The 19,620-nt window shown below is 44.6% G+C and overlaps 2 protein-coding genes across 2 annotated transcripts; both read left to right on the top strand.

Annotated features, from left to right (window-relative positions):
• Nucleotides 1-261: 261 nt before the first annotated feature.
• Nucleotides 262-4,601, top strand: LOC132995752 (E3 ubiquitin-protein ligase TRIM21-like). The gene is made up of 2 exons (XM_061065901.1): nucleotides 262-475; nucleotides 1,179-4,601. The coding sequence occupies exon 2, from the start codon at nucleotides 1,181-1,183 to the stop codon at nucleotides 2,825-2,827; it is 1,647 nt and encodes a 548-aa protein (XP_060921884.1). The 5' UTR covers nucleotides 262-475; nucleotides 1,179-1,180; the 3' UTR covers nucleotides 2,828-4,601.
• Nucleotides 4,602-6,792: 2,191 nt separating this feature from the next.
• On the top strand, nucleotides 6,793-18,811 carry gtpbp2b (GTP binding protein 2b). Its single transcript, XM_061065887.1, has 12 exons — nucleotides 6,793-7,182; nucleotides 9,544-9,570; nucleotides 10,410-10,594; nucleotides 11,058-11,169; nucleotides 11,248-11,445; nucleotides 12,027-12,201; nucleotides 14,759-14,978; nucleotides 15,283-15,418; nucleotides 15,733-15,791; nucleotides 16,684-16,855; nucleotides 17,146-17,310; nucleotides 17,490-18,811. Exons 1-12 carry the CDS (start codon nucleotides 6,994-6,996, stop codon nucleotides 17,673-17,675), a joined length of 1,824 nt encoding a protein of 607 aa, XP_060921870.1. The 5' UTR covers nucleotides 6,793-6,993; the 3' UTR covers nucleotides 17,676-18,811.
• Nucleotides 18,812-19,620: the final 809 nt, after the last annotated feature.

The raw sequence follows: 19,620 nt of genomic DNA, 5'->3' as shown, positions 1-19,620 counted from the left end.
CAGAAACAACAGGTCTCCATGTAGACCTGTGACTGCTGCTATGACACACAACGACCACTAGATGGAGCCCAACATGAAGATACAAGAAGTGATCAGTTCTGTTCTGCTGCCACAACAAGCACAAAACTCTCCTAATACATGAGTGACTGTAATAAATGAACTCGAGCAACCTATCTTATTCACAAAGAAGATACGACAACTTTAATGAAATTCTTCTTCTCAGATCAGATCAGTCTATCAAAGCTGGTATTTCACAACAGCCCTGTGACTCAGAGGGAAGAAACAAGCTGCAGTTAGAGGCGGAGCCACAGCTGAGGGAGGAGAGCTTCAGCGTCACTCTGAAGAAATGAAACTTAAAGTTTGTCAGGGTGTCGGCCACGCAGCCGTCCAGAAAGGTCTCCGTTTCTCTTCAAAGAAATTAAACTAACTTCATCCAATCTTTGTCAACGACACAGCAGAGTCTCTGCAAACACAGGTGAGTACAGCTGATCATGTTTACACTTTGAACAACCAGGATTTACACTCAACTCCCTCATTTCACTCTCTCTTCATGCTCGAGCTTTTTAAACTCTGTGTGTTTGTGTGTGTGTGTGCGTGCCTTGAACTGAGTTTCTCTCATTTGGACTTTGGACATTTCTAACTTCCTGGTATTGTTGTTGTTCACTGATAACGTCCTGCAGCCAAACTGAATTCTATTTCCTCTGGCTGTTTCACAGTAAAAGCCTTGACATGGAGAAACCACAATGAGGCTTTTAATTTGAAGGAAGCAGAGAAGGAATTGAAATTTGTTTTCATTCAAGTCAGCAAAGATTTGTAAGCAGTAAAATTCTGCACAAAAAAAATCCATCTTCACAACACTAAAGGTCAAAATCAGCTCTTTCACCAGCAGAGGGCGCTTGTGTTTTCTAAAGTTTTTTTTTTTTTAAATGGCCATTGTAAGGTCGTCAAAAACACTTTTAGAAACAACTTGTTTAAAACAATGCAATCTCTGTTATTGGGAGCAGAGCTGACAGTTATCAGTTGTCAGCTCTGCTCCTCTCTTCTGGTGGAGCAGAGCTAGTCTGGCTCCAGGGGGTGCCCTGGTTTCCTTCTTCCGAGGTTACTGGGACCCATTTAGAATAATACCTAATGCTGTAAATAAAATGCTGTAATATTTTTTTTTCTTTCACTTTGTGTAGATATGGCTGCTGCAAACTATCATCGGTCTGAGGATCAGTTTCTCTGCTCCATCTGTCTGGATGTGTTCAATGATCCTGTCACCATACCATGTGGACACAACTTCTGCAAAAACTGCATCACTGAACACTGGAACACCAGCGACCAGTACAAGTGTCCATTGTGTAATAAGGTTTTTAACACAAGACCTGAGCTGCACGTCAACACTTTCATCTCTGAGATGGTTGGTCAGTTCAGAGACAAAGCTCAGCAGGAAGCCAGCAGCAGCAGCTCAGAGCTACAAGAGTCCAAACCAGGAGAAGTTCTCTGTGACGTCTGCACTGGAACCAAACAGAAGGCCCTGAAGTCCTGCTTAGACTGTCTGGTCTCCTACTGTGAGACTCACCTGGAGCCTCATCTGACAGCTTCACGTCTGAAAAGACACCAGCTGATCGACCCTGTGGAGAACCTGGAGGACAGGATGTGTACGAAGCACGATAAACCTCTGGAGCTGTTCTGTAAGACCGATCAGACCTGTGTCTGCATGCTCTGCTCTGTTTTAGACCACCAGACACACAAGTTTGTTCCTCTGAAAGAAGAATATGAAGAAAAGAAGACAAAGCTGGAGGAGACAGAGGCTGAAATTCAGCAGATGATCCAGAAAAGACGACTGGAGATTCAAGAGATCAAACACTCAGTGGACCTCAGTAAAGACGATGCAGACAGAGAGATGGCAGAAGGTGTTCGAGTCTTCACCGCTCTGAAGGAGTCTGTTGAGAGAGGTCAGGCCGAGTTCATCGACACGATCGAAAAGAAGCTGAAAACAACAGAGAAACAGGCCGAAGCTTTCATCAAAGAGCTGGAGCAGGAAATCTGTGAGCTGATGAAGAGGAGCACTGAGGTGCAGCAGCTCTCACGCTCTGAAGACCACCTCCATCTAATCCAGAGAGTCCAGTCTGTTAACTTTGCTCCACCCACCAAAGACTGGACAGAGGTTAATGTCTGTCAACCACTTTATGAGGAGACTGTGAGGAAAGCTGTGGCTCAGCTGGAGGAGACTCTCAGTGAAGAGATGAAGAAGTTGTTGGTTCCAGCTGAGCTGAAGCGAGTCCAGCAGTATGCTGTGGATGTAACTCTTGATCCTGATACAGCACAACCATATCTCATCCGGTCTGATGATGGGAAACAAGTTCATCATGGTGATGTGAGGAATCTACCAGACAACCCACGGAGATATTCTTCCTTACCTTATGTTTTAGGACAGCAGAGTTTCTCTTCAGGCAGATTTTACTTCGAGGTTCAGGTTACAGGAAGGACTAGTTGGAAATTAGGAGTGGCCAGAAAGTTGAATAAAAGGAAGGGAGAAATCACAGTGCTTCTTGAAAAAGATGTGTGGGATATATGTTTAAAAAATGGAAATGAGTACAAAGCTCGTGAAGCTCGTCTCTCTCTGAAGTGTCGGCCTGAGAAGGTGGGGGTGTTTGTGGATTATGAGGAGGGTCTGGTCTCCTTTTATGACGTTGGTGCTGCAGCTCTGATCTACTCTTTTACAGACTGCTCCTTTAGGAGGAAACTCTTCCCTTACTTTAGTCCTGGTCTGAATGAAGGAGATAAAAACTCTGCACCTCTGATCATCTGTCCTGTCAAAGTTACCGTAAAATCCGGAATATAAGTCGCACCGGTATATAAGACTGTTTTGAAGGTCTCTTAAAGAGAAAAAAAAGTTTAAACTGTTTTCTTGCGTGACGATTTATATTGTGTTCAGCAATGTCTACAATGTGCAGTTTCTGTGCAGCTGCGTCATTCTTTTAGTTCCGTCTGTTTTCACGTTCACGTAAGCTGTGAGGCGCAGACTCCTAGCTTGCGAGTCGCGCTGCCCGACTTGGCTCGTCACTCTTTAACTTTAATATAGGACTCTTTCAATCAAAAGAACACTCCACAAGGTTTATTTACGGAACAATATACCACTGTTTCTGTAAATGTAGATTATGACCTTGTGAGGGAGAAAAGATGTGGAAAAAGTCGCGCAGCCAGCCTGGTCTGTGTCGCCGTCTTTCCCAGCACACCGTGCACTCAGCTTTCAATACACAATGAATGGGGATGGGTTTTTAATCACGTCAGGTCGCAGTGATAGGGGCTGCTGCACCCGCGGTAATGATGGCGCGTGTTTCAGTATTTTATACTGGTATATTGGTCGCACCGGTGCATATGATGCAGCCAACTTTTAAGACGAAAAAATAGGTATTAAAAGTGCGTCTTATACACCAGATTTTACAGTAAATAACCATTTCTCTGATTGCTCGTTTCATCAAATTGAACAAAGATGCATGTTTGGTGGCAACGACTTATATTTTATATCTTAAAATCAGCAGAAGGTATTCACTGTGATTGATTTAAAGTTTACCCATTACACAGAGCTGCCAAGTGTCACGCTTTGACGGTGAGTCAGGCAGTTGAGCATCTTCACACGGTCATATGCTAACCATCCTATTTCACACGGTGATAATCATAAATTGCCCCTTTTGACATTTTTCCTCCTTTAATATATTTCCTTACTTGCTGCTTGCCGTACTCGGGGACCTATTCTGCCTGTGACTGGCTTACCCAGAAACAATCATCATCAGTCCTCATGCCTAAATCTAACCAACCAATCAGAGACAGACTGTCTAACTTTCAAAAACTTGTTAATTGGCAATGTTTTGGTCCCTTCTAACGACCAGACAAGGCAAAAAGCCAATCACAGTGTAGGATTTTTGGGGTGGCCAATCAGATTTTAAGAGTGACCCATGTCACCCCTGGCCACCTGTCTGGGCACGCCGCTGCCCAGAACCAATCATCATCAGTCCTCATGCCTAAATCAAACCAACCCAACGAAAGGCAACAAGTACCAACTAATCAGAGGCAGAGTAGGGCGGGTCATGCGGTCCATAGCAGCAACGATCCAGAGGAACCTATGAGACGAGTGCTCAGGAGCTTTCAGGAAGACACCTGGTTAGTAATTTAAATGGTACATGAAAATTTAGCAAAGGTCTTTAAGCAAACATGAACCACATCACCACAGTCTCATCTTAATGTGAACTTTGTGGATTCATTGTAGTCACAACTTACTGATCACTGACATTGTTTGAACTACATCCTGAATCCTAGGAGGCTGGAGGAGAAACTCCAGGTGAAAGTCCTACATATATCTATTTTAAGTTTGTTTTTTAATGTGCATGTGTATAAAAAGTAAAATAATATATTAGTGTGTCATACAGAAAACAGATTATTCTATTATGTTAAAATCATGTTTCAACAGTTATTGCAAAGTTCATCAAGAGATTGATTTCTGTGATTCCTGATCAGTGTTGATAAATCTTTGTCTTTTATATTCTGATTTAAAAAAAGTATTTTCAATCAATAATGTGATTCTTTTAAAATAAAAAAACTATCTTTTTGCACCATCATGTACAGAGATATTTCTTTAACTTCATGTAAATACATTCAATATCGATTCATGTCAACGGGGATTAAAAACAAAGACTGAAGTTTGATTTCATGACAACACTGTCCACACTTCCTCGCCGCTGAGGTGGAGGTCGGAGTTGGCCGTGCATGAATTAGGACGGCGGTGGTTGTGGGACGACACAGTCCGATGGTGGTGGGGAGGAGGCCTGAACGGGAAAACTGGCTATAAGCAGGGGAGGGGGGTGGGGGGGGGGGCTGACAGAGAAAATGAAACAGCTTTGTTTGTGAAGGAGACGACAGGCTGGTGAACAGGTGAGACTATCGAGGGTGTGGTTGGCAGTCAGACAGGAGGGAAACACTCACAGGCAGGAAGCAAAATAGGTCAAGACCAAGGGGCAACCTCCGGTCTCAAAAAATGAAGCCAATGCCGAAGTACAAAAAACTGCAGTTCCTCGAGGTTCCGCTTGAGGCTGGCTGCAGAAGCGCCGGAAGTGCCATAAGCCCACAGCCAAAAAAGCCAGTTTGTACCACAGGAATTAACATGTTTACAGCCTGGTTCAAAAAACGAAATATATCTGATTAGTTAGTGACCTCGTGCTCCCACTGTGAGGGGGGTGAATTTTGACACTCGATGTAACAGTTTGTCAGGAGACTTAAAACCCGCTCCAGCTCTCAGCCTGTGGGTGACATCACTCAGGCCATTCGGGGGAGACCTCCCTCACAGCGAGTTGTTGAAGAAGAGAAGCAACCGAAGTCCACCCCAGAAGAACCGACAAATGCAGATGTTGTTGAGGCTCAGGTTTCTTCCTCTGTCTCTGCAGCTCTCTGGGCACCTCGACATACAAGTCCCCAATAATCCACACTGTGTCTATAGGAGAAATACAACGGTGTTCAATTAATGCCTCAGACAAGACAAAATGTACAGTTAACTACATGTGACAGCTCAGGGTGTTTTTTTATTAGCCACATCTGCAGGAAGAATATTTAACAAGGTAGCTGCAACTCATAATAATAGATGCCAGTCTTAAATACTATTTTTTCTAATACTAGTTTTTGGTGTGAAGCTGACACTTGGCATTCGTCACTGGCCACAGACTCCATGACTTCACAGGGTTCTATAGAAAACAAATATCTTAAGATAAATACAAAATATAAATTTTCAATTGTCATGTTCACCCACATCGCTGTTGACATCAGTAAATATAAAACACAGACATTCCTCTTTTTGTCAGAACAGTAACATGAACTGTATGCATTGTAATATTGATTTCTTCTGGATGTCTCACATATTTATTTACAGTCTATGGTCTAACAGTAGTTTTATCAACAACAACAAAAAGAAAAAAGATGCCAAAGCTCTGTCTTTTATCGTTTTAAAACAGACTTCTTATCCTTAAACATGTTCTTACACCCAAGTAATGATTTGTAACACAATGTGAGAATTTAAATGTAAAGATAAGCCTCAAAATGTTTCTTACATTTTATGATAATACTTTGCTAATGTATTTCTCTGCTAACACTGACAAAGTCTAGGAACTGCTCTGACAAATAACTAATAACCATAATTGTATATTTAAAAAAGTATAGTTTTTAAGACATTAATTAAATATTTGGGTTGAATATAATTCATTTTAACTGTGTTGCAGAAAAGTTAAATGTTAACTTACCTGTTTATAGAGTTTTCTCAGGACGAGCAGGAAAGCCGTAGGGGATGATAGCAGCCGTAGCCGTTAGCTATGCTGTCAAGTGGACCGCTAACGTCGAACTGAATGGGCGGAGTTCAGTCCCGCCTTACTGCTGTTGTTAGGTTGATCCGAAGTTAGGTTGAGACTGCAAATCCAATATGGATGCGGCCGTTGATTGGACTCATTTGTTTGTCCAGGTTATTACATTATATATTTTATATTACAGGTTTGTCCAGTAGAGTAGTAGTAAGAACTACAAAATGTAGTAATGGTGTTACATCTGCTGTGAAAAAGAGAGAGGCAGACAGGTAAGAGACAAGCGGCAACCTCCGGTGTTGAATAATGAAGCCGATGCAAAAGTGCAAAATTATTTTTGTGTATGTGTAAAATGTTCTTATGACTCTTGCACTCTTACTTTGAAATTTTAACCCGTTTTCTTATTCGGAAACCTGTTTGGGAAATTATTTTGAAAATCCCATCAGGATGCAGTTTGGTGTGTGGTGACGTAGAGACGCTGACCTGACGGTGCTGCAGCTGCTGATGCTGAGGAGAGAGCATCCTCCGCAGCAGGTTTCCCCTCAGAGAGGCCCTGTGTTTTTATAGATGTGATGTTAGAAATAAGAGTAGTATTAACATCATATGAGAAATCATTACCGTGAGTTCAGACGGCTCCCGGTGACCTCCCGGTGACTCCCTGAGCTCCGCGATGGTGGATTTATTATCCGGGAGTGGTGCAGTGTCGCCCGGGCACGCCAGACAGGGACAGGGCTGCGGGAATAACGGGAAGAAAACGTCGAAAAAGTCACGAACGAGAAGAGGCAAACGAGGCCGAAGGAGAAGGAACAAAAAGAACAACCGGAACAACAAAACACCGCCACCGTATTTCCCACCGGAGGTAGCTTCCTTTAGCCCGGGGATTAACGGGACTACAACATGAACTAGCTTCAGGCTAATGACTGTAACATTTAGTTTTAGATACCACACTAATAAAAGATAAGTACACGAAGGGGAAATAGTGTTATATTGAGTTCGACTTTCAAAGCCCGCACCGCCACTGCCCCTGTTTCCTGCTCAAGTGAATACGTCACACCAAACCGCACTCAAAACTTTTGCAATTTAACACATTTCTGTCTAGATTCATATGATACAAACGCATTAGCTGTTAACAGAATACATTTTCTGCAAGAAGAAAGGCCGATAATTAATTCGGCATAAGAATCTACAACAAGAAATGTATTGCCTTACCACTTTAGCTTCCATCTTTCACGATCTTTCTTAAACTGTGTACTGCGCTGATGTGGAAGAGAACTGGAATAAAAGTGGAAATAATCGCCGAAAATGATCCAAAATGTATTTTAACTGTATGCCGAATTGAAAAATGTATCCTAAGGACTCATGATAACGCAAAAATATTTACCATTGTGTTCAAATAAACGTTTCCTTTATCAAATTTTACTTTAAATTGCAGGAATAGTTGATGAAGTTAGGTTGATGTCCTCTCAGTTGAAATGGGCGGGACATGTGGAGCTGGTTCGCTAGTAGAGTTAGCTAAAACTTAAACTCTGTCTTACCACAATCTTATCTTAAATTATGTCTTTCAAATTTGTAGAGAATAACACATTAACTTACCCCAATGCAATATCTGTTTACCTTACTGAGGCTACATTTTCCTTCTGTGACTTTTAGTGACAAACTTAAGTCAGCATTTATGCATGCAACCCTTGGCAGCGCAATAAGAGCGAGAGTGCTGCCAGATCTCGCGAGAGGAAGAAGCAACCAGCTCTATGGAAACAAGCCCAAAACAAGCGACCTGGCTCCTCAAATAAATAAAATGAAGCCAAACAGGTTACCTAACCTACCACATAGTTTAAAAGAGAGGTCACTATATATATATATGTACATGTATATATATATATATATATGTACATATATATATGTGTGTGTGTGTGGTGTTTGTCTTGTCTCATTTTGATGTGAAACAGTGAAATCTCGGTGTCTTTCTCTCTCTTTCTCCGACTCTTTATTATATTTTTTTCCATATTTCCCCCCTTTATCCCTGGGCGTGTCAGATCTGGCCGGCGGGCTAACCAAGGAAACAGGGTTGTGGACGGATCCTGGAAATGGACAAACTATCGCGACTGTGTTTCACTTTATTGTGGCGAGTTGGGAGTGAATCAGTAGGGGTTCATACAGGGAGCAAAGCAAGCCCAAACAAGCAACTGCACTTTCGAAAACAAGCCCAAAAACCTGCAGCCCGCGACTGACGATATTTGCAAGCGACTTTACAGAAAATCAAGCCCAAAGTCGCTTATAACAAGTGGACCTGGCAACACTGATGGTGACCCCTTAGGGAGGTTTCCAAATTCTGAAAATTTTGCTGTGGTCTAAAACAAGCCCCCAGGAAGTGCGTCAACCCTTGAAGGCAATTTTACATGGTGGCCGAACCTGGTATTGCAGCGTGATGTGATGCCTTTGGGCCCAAAAAGACTTTTGATGTTCCATTCAATCTCTGAAGTCGGAGTTTCCAGACTGAAACATCATCAGGAACATTACATACATTACATTCATACTATGGACCCCCCCCTTGAAATCTGATTGGCCACCCCAGGTGCCACACCAAAATCCACATGCATGATTGGCTATTTTGCCTAATCAGAGGCGGGACTTAAAATCAACCTATTAGACAGTTTTCAAAACAGGCTGCTGGTAGTTTTCTGTATGTGTAAATGAAATAACTTTCAGTTGTGAATAAAAACTTTGCATACTTCCATAAAAAAATGTCAAAGCAAAAACTTGTGCACACGGTCTAACTTGCGATGGACTTAATTGCCAATAAATGTATTTTTGCAACTTTGACAGCGTGCAAGAGTTTGCGTACAAAAACTACTTTAAATTATGACTTTGCACAAACATCTAAGTTTTATATGTTGCCAAGTTGTGTTACAGCTCATTAGTGGGGATAAAAAGGGTAAAATAAACAAAATCATGTAAAACGTCATGCCACCAATCTATCCATCCATCCATCCACCTACTTCAGCCTAAGTCAGTGCCCTAGTTCGACCTCCCCAGTCAAAACAAGTAGGACACGCCCCTTCTTCATGCCTGTAGTCAAATAATGTCTCAGCATTATTTTCTGTGTGTTTGGTACAAAAGAAGACAAAAAAGGCAGGAAAGACACTGAATGATTTGCTAATTCTATTTTTGTCATTATTATAGGTGTCCTCATCTCTTTTCTTTTTCTCTTTTTTCATTCCAGGCTGAAGAAGGAAACATCGAGTACAAGGTAACCAACTCTTCATTTCCTGCACTGCGAAAAAAATTGTGTGCAAAATTTTGTTTTTGTGTCCTTGGTTAGTGGAGAATAGTTCCGTCGTCTGTACAACCCTGCTTCTTTTAAACATGTCCTTAAGCGTACAGATACTCGTTTGAATGTTGTGAAAGGTTGACAGCAAATCCAGGATCACCTCATATGTATGCCCTGCATCAAAATATTCTCTGATAGTAGAGACTGGCATATCGTTCCGGTTAAAAAAGAAGGACAGTGCGTTCGTCCAATCAGCGGTGGTCCTTGTTGACTGCAGGTACCTTTTCCGTTAGAAGTGAATGATGTTGTGTTTTCTTATTTCTTGTGTGTTTTGTGATTTGTCGTTGTGCTTTGCACTTAAGGGCCACCGTAGTTAAGACTTTATTTTGTTAAACCAGCAGGACTTTCTCACTCAGTATGCTTGTATTTGATCTTTTGGATGGAGGCCTGAGAATAATATCCATGTTGTCACACTGCAGTCAGAGGAAGCTAAACTAGCTAACAGCGTCCCTTGGGTTAACTGGTGCCAAAAAAAAAAAATGGTTCAAAACAACAACAACAGTTTTTTGGATTCAGGAGGGACATGTTGAAACCCCAGGTAGTGTGTAGACCATAAAGAACAGCAGGTAGACACAGAGAATGAGACTTCCAAAATGTTTGATACTTCCGTACTCTTCGATACGACCCACAATGCGACCTCTGTTATTCTACCAAAACTACATCCATTTCATAAGACAGCTGTCTCTCGTCCTCTACCCCCTCTCTCTCTCTCTCTCTCTCTCTCTCTCTCTCTCTCTCTCTCTCTGTTGTTGTCGTAGCTGAAGCTGGTTAATCCCACTCAGTATCGCTTCGAGCACCTGGCCACGCAGCTGAAGTGGCGTCTGCAAGAGGGCCGCGGCGAGGCCGTCTACCAGATCGGAGTGGAGGACAACGGCCTGCTGGTCGGTCTGACCGAGGCCGACATGAGGGCGTCGCTCAAGACCTTAAAGAGGATGGCGGAGAAGTAGGTCTCAAAAACTAACTTTATCTAAAATCAAATAAAAAACAAGCGCCCATTGATCGTGCCCTGTACCCGCATCGTCCTCGCTCCGTGTCCAGGCAAAGTCGGAGGGCAAACATCCTCCGTTTGATTCTCACAGTGAAGGAAAATAAATGATCTCAAATATAAAACATGCAGTAAAAAGCAACAGAGCAGTGTCAGTCAGCGGCCCTTTTTAAGAAGCTGTTGTCATAGAAACAACACGCACGTGCAGCACGCATCCAAGCACAGCCAGCACTTTTACAACGCCAGGTGGACTCAGGACCTAGCTTGTTTTATTCCTACAAAAACACACAGAAGTAAAAAAAATGGTCAAACTAAAGTCTGAAAGATAACATGTTAAACGTTACTAAACAGGTGTATTAAACATGTTACCGTGTTATCTAAAAGAAGTTCCCATCTGTTTTTTTCTTCTGGTTCTCGTCAGAGTCGGAGCCGACATCACGCTCCTCCGAGAGAGAGAGGTGGACTACGACTCGGACAGAAACACGCGTAAGATCGCAGAGGTCCTGGTTCGGAAAGTTCCTGATGATCAGCAGGTGAGATGCTGGTTCAGCTCATTAAAGGGGAACTCTGTCGTTGTAAACCAAAACCAAGATTTTATTTTCTTTCAACAGTTCCTTGACCTGCGGGTGGCAGTTCTTGGCAATGTTGACTCAGGGAAGTCGACCCTGCTGGGCGTCCTGACGCAGGGCGAGCTGGACAACGGGCGAGGACGAGCGCGACTCAACCTCTTCAGACATCTACACGAGATTCAGACGGGACGAACCTCCAGCATCAGTTTCGAGATCCTCGGCTTCAACAGCAAAGGAGAGGTGAGAGCAGATGCAGTAGTGCTAAGAACTGCAGTTCCTCCAGTGTCCACTAGAGTCTGTCTCCTGCAGTGAGTCAGTCCCCATAGAGCTCTATGTTAAAATGTCTAACTTTACAGCTGCAGTTCCTCCAGTGTCCACTAGAGTCTGTCTCCTGCAGTGAGTCAGTCCCCATAGAGCTCCATGTTAAAATGTCTAACTTTACAGCTGCAGTTCCTCCAGTGTCCACTAGAGTCTGTCTCCTGCAGTGAGTCAGTCCTCATAGAGCTCCATGTTAAAATGTCTAACTTTACAGCTGCAGTTCCTCCAGTGTCCACTAGAGTCTGTCTCCTGCAGTGAGTCAGTCCCCATAGAGCTCCATGTTAAAATGTCTAACTTTACAGCTGCAGTTCCTCCAGTGTCCACTAGAGTCTGTCTCCTGCAGTGAGTCAGTCCCCATAGAGCCCCATGTTAAAATGTCTAACTTTACAGCTGCAGTTCCTCCAGTGTCCACTAGAGTCTGTCTCCTGCAGTGAGTCAGTCCTCATAGAGCCCCATGTTAAAATCAACATGTTTACAGCCTGAGTTTCTTTAACATGTTGCAGGTCGTGAACTACAGCGAGTCTCGGACAGCGGAGGAGATCTGTGAGAGCTCCTCTAAGATGATCACCTTCATCGACCTGGCCGGACACCACAAGTACCTGAAGACGACCATCTTTGGCCTCACCAGCTACTGCCCCGACTTCGCTATGCTAGTGGTGAGCGCCAACACGGGCATCGGTGAGCTTCAGACTTAAGTTATTCTTTTTAGGGCTTTACATCACCAACCAAATTAATTTAATACCACCCAGAAGCGATTCTCAAACTTTGGTTTGGAAGAAACCTCCTTGTATTTATGCAGCGCTAGAGGTCACTTCCATTAAAGGTGACATATTCTCCTCCTCTTCAATCAGTGTAAAGAAGTCTCAGAGCTCCTCAAAACATGTGTGTGAAGTTTCTTGTTCTAAATCCACTCTGATCCTGTATTTGATCATGTCTATAAACCCCTCTATTTCAGCCCTGCTCAGAACAGGCTGTTTCTGTGTCTGTACCTTTAAATATGTAAATGAGCTGTGTCTGACCACGCCCTCTCTCTGGAAGGGCTCGGGTGTACTCGGTGCTTTCTCTCTCCATGTCCTATTGTTTACGGTGAGAAGGCAGACTCAGAGGGCAGAACAAACACCTAGCTGTGGGAGTGTCTCCCACCTGGGGGAGGGGCTACTGCCCTTTGTGATGTCATGAAGGCAAAATCTCCAAACGGCCTGTTTGAGCACACATTTTCTGAAAAGTGGAGCAGGCAGAAGACGGAGAGGATGGACTTTTCTCATCATTGTGGGGTTTGTAGACGGACTAGAGACACATTTTAGTGTTAGAGAAACATGGTGAAGTGTGTTTTACAGAATATGTGACCTTTAAATACCTGCACTGGGTCGCAGCAGCTCTGCGTCAGTTCAATCGTTGCCTCGTTTGAACGTTATTTCGCTCTACTAACATTAAAGGTGTTAGAAGTTACACCTTAAATCTTAATCCTGGTAGGTGTAAAGTCCTCTCTGAAATACAGTTGTCATGGCGATGGTTTTGAAAGGTGTGATAACTCGGAGGATGAGGAGGAGCGGAGGCTGTTTGGTGTCTTCAGTGTGTTCTCAATTACATCCCTCAGAAACGTGTGATGAGTCTGATCTCATCCGTCAAATAACAGAGTGCTGTTAGGTTGTGATGTCTGTGCTGCAAGAAAGCCCGGGAGTGTTTAACGTGTTGTAGCTGTGTATGGGTCTGTAGCTTGGAGGAGGTGATGCAACATTTTGTTCTTAATATTTTTAAGAGTATAGAACAACTTAGAGGCTGTCGGTGGTGAAGAAATGAAAACCAGCTTCTTATATTCACCACTAGAGGTCAGCAGTGATCTGTGTTTAAGACCTGTGCAGACACTAAGAGTGGCTTCTTTATATATGATCAATGTCTGCAACTTTGTATGAAAATGGTAAAAAAAAAGATGTCCTTATCATCATATCAAGTCTGACAAACTGATTTTAAATTATTTGTTTTTGAAGCAACAGCAGCAAGAAGGTGCCTAGCCGACCTCACTCTCTGCACCTCCCTCTAAAAAAAACTACCGAAGAAGAAGAAAATGACAAGAAAGCCGTAAAAATTACACCACTGGGTTTCTCCAGCCCAAACTAAAAATAACAAAACAAAAGAATCTAGACATGCATGAGTATAGAAGCAAATATGTGATTAAGAGAAAACAGGAGAGCAGAGTTAAATACTGTTCCCTCTCCTCCCTCCAAGACACTCTTCACATCGGCTTCCGCCCGTCCTATTTTCTGAATTTCGGCACAGGGCTGGTCGATAAACTGTTCGGCTAGTTTGCAAAATGAAGCCGATGCGTTAGTGTAAAAATCCTGCAGTTCCTTGAGCGTCCACTAGAGGCTGGCTGCAGAAACACAGGAAGTCACATACACACCCATTCTAAAAAGCCTGTTTTTACAGCAGAGATTAACATGTTTACAGCCTGGTTCAAAAAACCAAATAGGTGTGATTAGCTCATGTCTCGATGGACACACACTGTACGGGGGGTGAATGTTTTGATGACTCATCAGTTTTGATTTGATGAAGGATAAGAGTTATTCACAATAAGGCGTGTAGCTGATCTGATTGACAGGTGGGCGCGGTGTAACGGTTTGTCAGGAGGTTTAAAACCCGCCTCAGCTCCAGCTCTCAGCCTGTCGTTAGGTTGACTGAAAGTTAGACTGAGACAGCATTTCCAGCATGGAGACCGCCATCGATGGGACTCCAGCGCCCCCTGCAGGAACAGACGGGTGACGTCACTCAGGCTTCAAATATTCATATTTACAGTCTGTGGTTTTGAGTGGCCATCGGGCTTGTTTTTGTCACAAAGACCTGGCAACCCTGCACCAAAGTCACACAATAACACTAACAAGCTAATCGGTTGAGACAGACCTCCTCTGTGTTCTGCAGGAAGGATTAGTGTTTTTGTCAATGGAGGCTGGCAGATTATGAAGAGAGTGAGATAACAGCTGTTTCTGGGTAAAATGGTAAAAGGTATCTTACTTAGAATAACAACCTGAGTCAGTCAGAAGAGAAACATTTTCATTGATTTTGCAGCTGTTTCAGCTTTTGCCGTTTTGTTGCTGCAGGCTGAGGCAACCTCCCAACAATATCTCACCTTTGAAAGCTCTGACATTGTTCCCTGGTGCCTGCCCAATGGTTTCTGGGTAATGAAGTCTTTTATCCTGATGTCAGCACGCTCACAGTGTTCCTGCTCTCCTCCGTCCAGCCGGTACGACCCGGGAGCACCTGGGCCTGGCCATGGCGCTGAAGGTTCCCATCTTCATCGTGGTCAGTAAAGTGGACCTGTGCTCGCGCGGCACCGTGGACAGAACGGTCCGTCAGCTGGAGCGGGTCCTGAAGCAACCGGGCTGCAACAAGGTTCCCATGGTGATATCGAACCCCGATGACGCTGTGACGGCAGCGCAGCAGTTTACCCAGTCAGCATGGTACGTACAAAAACTAAAATACCTACCACTGCTACTAAGAGGGATCCTGAGAGACAGGGAATGTTGGGAGGAGAGACAATGGGATGACATGCAGCAAAGGGTCGAGGTCGGATTTGAACCCAAGGTGACCATAGCCTCTGTACAAGGGGCGTGCGCCTTAACCTCAAGGCCATCCTGTGTCCCAGGATTATGATTTCAAGCACAAAATATTCAACCTAAAGACCTAAAGAGAGTGTTCATGTTAGTTTTCTGTGTGTGTGTGTGTGTGTGTGTGTGTGTGTGTGTGTGTGTGTGTGTGTCACAGCATCACGCCCATCTTCACCCTGTCCAGTGTGTCCGGAGAGAGTCTGGACCTGTTGAAGGTTTTCCTGAACATCCTTCCTCCTCTGAGCAACAGCAAGGAGCAGGAGGAGCTGATGCAGCAGCTCACCGAGTTCCAGGTACACACACACACACACACACACACACACACACACACACACACACACACACACACACACACACACACACACACACACACACACACACAAAAGCATACGCACACACCATCTGCTAAAAAAGTATTCTTAACCACAGTGATGTCACCTAAATGTACAGAAATAGTCGCCAACTTTCCTCTTCACATAAATCTTTACGTCCTGCAACTCACATTTCCAATTTTTCTGACACCACATGAACACACCGTTTCTTTTATAATCTGACATACATCCACAAGGTTTTAATTCTGTGTGTGTGTGTGTGTGTGTGTTTGCAGGTCGACGAGATCTACTCTGTTCCCGATGTGGGGACCGTGGTGGGGGGAACTCTGTACAGGTGAGAACAATACAAAGATCACACTCGTGTTTGGGACGGAGACAGTCTGATGTTTTTAAGACGAGTCATCAGACATTTGAAACGTTTTACAGGAAGAGGAAAACAGATGTTTAGATTTTAAAATACTAAGATGATGCTTTTTGGCTGGAACAAAACCAGGAAATTGTATTTTTTTCATTTCATGGGGACTTTAAGTTACTGCCAATTTACACAAAGTATTCAGCGCCGCTCTGTCGGATGGCGCCCACTGGGTCCGTTTCTGGAGCACGAGTGCAGCTGAGCGCAGCCATGAGCAACTTAACTAGACGCAATCTCATTAGAACTACAAGATCAAGCGGGAATGAAGAGAAAAACATGCATGTGACGTAATGTTGATAAATTGATAATTTGAAATTGAAAAAAAAATTGAGAGTCTGTATGTTGTGTTTTATTTTGAAATTGATGTACGCTCTTTGGTTTCCTTGTCTGACTTCCTGTCCGGGTCGTTCTATTCTGTCCAGCTTGCTTGCGGCGTGCTCTGTCGAAAATGGAGCTGCAGCGTGTTTGAAACCAAGCAGTGCGTAGCTCAGGAGACAAACCGCCGCTTGCTTTGGAAACAGGAGCGTTGACTAGAGTGCGGCACAGACAAAACTGTGGCGTGCACGGCATATGTGGAAATTGGCGGTTAGTGTGGCTGTCAGCGCTGTCGTTAGCAATCAGACTAACTGTCAGAAAAGGAGACAATAAATGCATGACGCACTTTGTGTGGTTTTTGAGTCATTTCAACGGGTTTAGCCGGCGCCAAAGCCACAGAATCCTCTTGTAAATCCCGCCCCGAGTGTGTGCATTATTCAACCTGTGTGTGTGTGTGTGTGTGTGTGTGTGTGTGTGTGTGTGTGTGTGTGTGTTTCAGTGGAGTGTGTCGGGAGGGCGAGCGGCTGGTGGTCGGTCCCACAGACGAGGGTCGATTCCTGCGTCTGAAGGTGGGCAGCATCCAGAGGAACCGCTCGGCCTGCAGGGTGCTGAGGGCGGGACAGGCCGCCACGCTCGCTCTGGGAAACTTTGACCGCTCGCTGCTGCGCAAGGTTAGAGATCACATGACCTTAAGTCTCCACCCTCCTGTTTTAGCATCACTGGAGGAAGGGGCGAACAGAGAGAGAGAACGCACGAGCTGCTGCGTCAGTAAGCTAGTTTGTTTGTTTTATGGAGTAACACGTTTGTAACGGTCGGTTCTGGTCTGGAGCCGCTGGATCTCCTCCCCTCCCCCTCCCCCTCCCCCCCACTGTGCAGCTTTTAAGGCAGAAAAAAGAATTGCCACTGATGTCGGCGCGATGGTCGGCGCGTGGTGACAGTGATGTGTGATTGGCTGCTGCAGGGCATGGTGATGGTCAGTCCCAAGATGAACCCGACCATCTGCTGTCAGTTTGAAGCCGCCATCGTGCTGCTCTTCCACGCCAAGACCTTCCGTCGGGGCTCGCAGGTCACCGTGCATGTCGGCAACGTGCGGCAGACGGCGACCGTGGAGTGTCTTCACGGGAAGGTGAGCATTGCGACTCAATTTTAAACGATACAATCGATGAGTTAAAAAAAAACACAGGACTGCCTATGATGCTCTCTTTTTGTTGCCATGGTAACAAACCTGAAACCTACTGGTTTGATAAAAGATGATTAGAGCGCCATCTTGCTGCCGGTTTGCATAACTCCCTCTCTGTCCTGCAGGAGGAGCTGCGTACGGGCGAGAGAGCCGTGGTCCGCTTCCGCTTCATCAAACACCCGGAGTACCTGCGACTCGGCGCCAAGCTGCTCTTCAGGGAGGGCGTCACCAAAGGCATCGGCCACGTCGCCCGCCTCCTGCCCCCCTCCCAGAACCACGACCAGAACCAGATCCACGACCAGAACCTGTAGGAGCCCCCAAAGAGTCCTCCATCCTCCGAGTCATGTGGGGCTCCATGAGAACATTCAGAAGTCATCGATCGTGGCTTTACTCCCCCCCGCCACATGTCGGCGTTTTAATCCGCCCGTTCTGGATCTATAGTTCTGTCCTCGTCCTGTGATGTCACAGAGCCCATCAGCATCCTCTTCCTTCCAGCAGATGTTCGTGTCTTGAGTTGGAGCTGGTTGACCTCGTGGACTTAAGCCTGGACCGTTAATCTGAGGCGGGTGTCACAAGTTTTGCCGTGAGAAGGCAGCAGGATTATTTTGGGGGGGGGGATTTGAGGAACGCTTGGATGTAAACTCTCTGCAGCACACGCAGGACTGACCCCCTCGGTTTGGCCGCTCCTCAACATCAAAGCTGCACACGCTCAGACTGAACAAGACATTTGAAGAGAGGGGGGATTATTTCCACGAGCAGCTCGAGTTTTGCACATCAGGAACATGACGCTGGTTTTCACATCAGCAGCCCATAAACTTCTAAAGGTGAATATTTAACGTCACTGCTGCACATTTTCAACGAGTAAGGTGGCTGTTGAGGGTCATTTTTTTTTAACACTTGTGTGTGGAAAAAACAGAAAAACAGACGTCCATAAATCAGCTCTCGGTTCATGCAGGAGAGAGAATCACAGATACGAGGTATAAATACTGCAGGAAAACACAATGAATGTGACGCTTCAAGATGATTTGTTTGACCAATTTGTCCTGAAAAAAAAATAGTTTTTGTGAATCCAAACTTTTGCAAAAATTTTGAGAGAGTTCAAAGTGACATTCATAACACATACATAAAAACGACTTTATTTATTTATCACACAAACGTGTCTTGAGATCAGCCTGCGCTTTTTCATCCCTCTAAATCTCCCGATATTTTCCTGATCTGGTTGTTCACACATGCACCTCACAGTGGGAGACTATCCCTGTCAGAGGGGAGGGGGGGCGGGTTCTCCTGAGGTAAGTCTAAGCAGTCCTCTTTAAGACGCTATAATGAGAATATTTGTCTTTCTATCAACGCTACATGTAGTTGAAGAGACTCTCAATGTGAACTGAAGAGAGGAGAAGAACAAACTGGAGAACAGGAAACATAATGCAGCAGGCTGATTAGAGCACGGAGATGGTAGAGGTGGTGTGCAGCGATCACAGGGAATAAAGGTCACCACCCCCTCCCACTGGCCCCTCCCACTGGCTCCAGCTGAATTCTCCTGATTATATCCTGCTGCGTTCTCACATCAGCTCACTCTGACTTTCTGCAGAATAAATACGAGGAGGCTGGAGGAGAAACTCTGAGTGAAGAGAGAAACATTCAGATGTTTGTGTTCACACATGACGCTCAGCATGAGAATATCAGGAGTTTTCTGCGAGTGTGAAAGCTCTATATGTCTCTTCGGGGCCTCCGTATGTCTCAGAATCTTCTTTTCTTTCACTCTGTTTAAACTTGTACGTTTAATATCTGCATCCACAAACGACACTGACATTGAAGTGTTGGCATTCTGGTTTCCCGTTTGTTCTTTCAACCTGTCCGTGTTCAGTGAGGGTATAAAAGTTTGTAGGTTTGATGTGACAGGCGGCAGCTCAAAACATAACCTGCATGCTTTCTGTCTGGCAGCGGAAACTCTTAACCTCCTGTTTGAAATATTAAATATGTATCGAGGATTGAAACAGCTTCTGATTTTTGTCATGTTTCCGAGGTTCTGTGCAATTGTAAAAAAAAAACTAAATATCGAATGTACCGTCCATGGATTTCTGTGCTGCATCATGAAGTGCTAAGTGTTCAGAGTTCTGGTATTGACTTTGCACTTTTGTTTTTCTGACTCTGCATGCATGTCGATGACGGCGAGCTGAATAAACGATGCCGAGATGTCAAAGTGTAAGACGATGCAGCTGAATATATAAACTCCACAGTCGACCGTCCCTCTCGCTA

This window comes from Labrus mixtus, chromosome 2 (genome assembly GCF_963584025.1).
Source record: "Labrus mixtus chromosome 2, fLabMix1.1, whole genome shotgun sequence".
Lineage (NCBI taxonomy): Eukaryota > Metazoa > Chordata > Actinopteri > Labriformes > Labridae > Labrus > Labrus mixtus.
The sequence above is the reverse complement of the archived record's forward strand: the minus strand, read 5'-3'. Positions and strand labels throughout refer to the sequence as shown.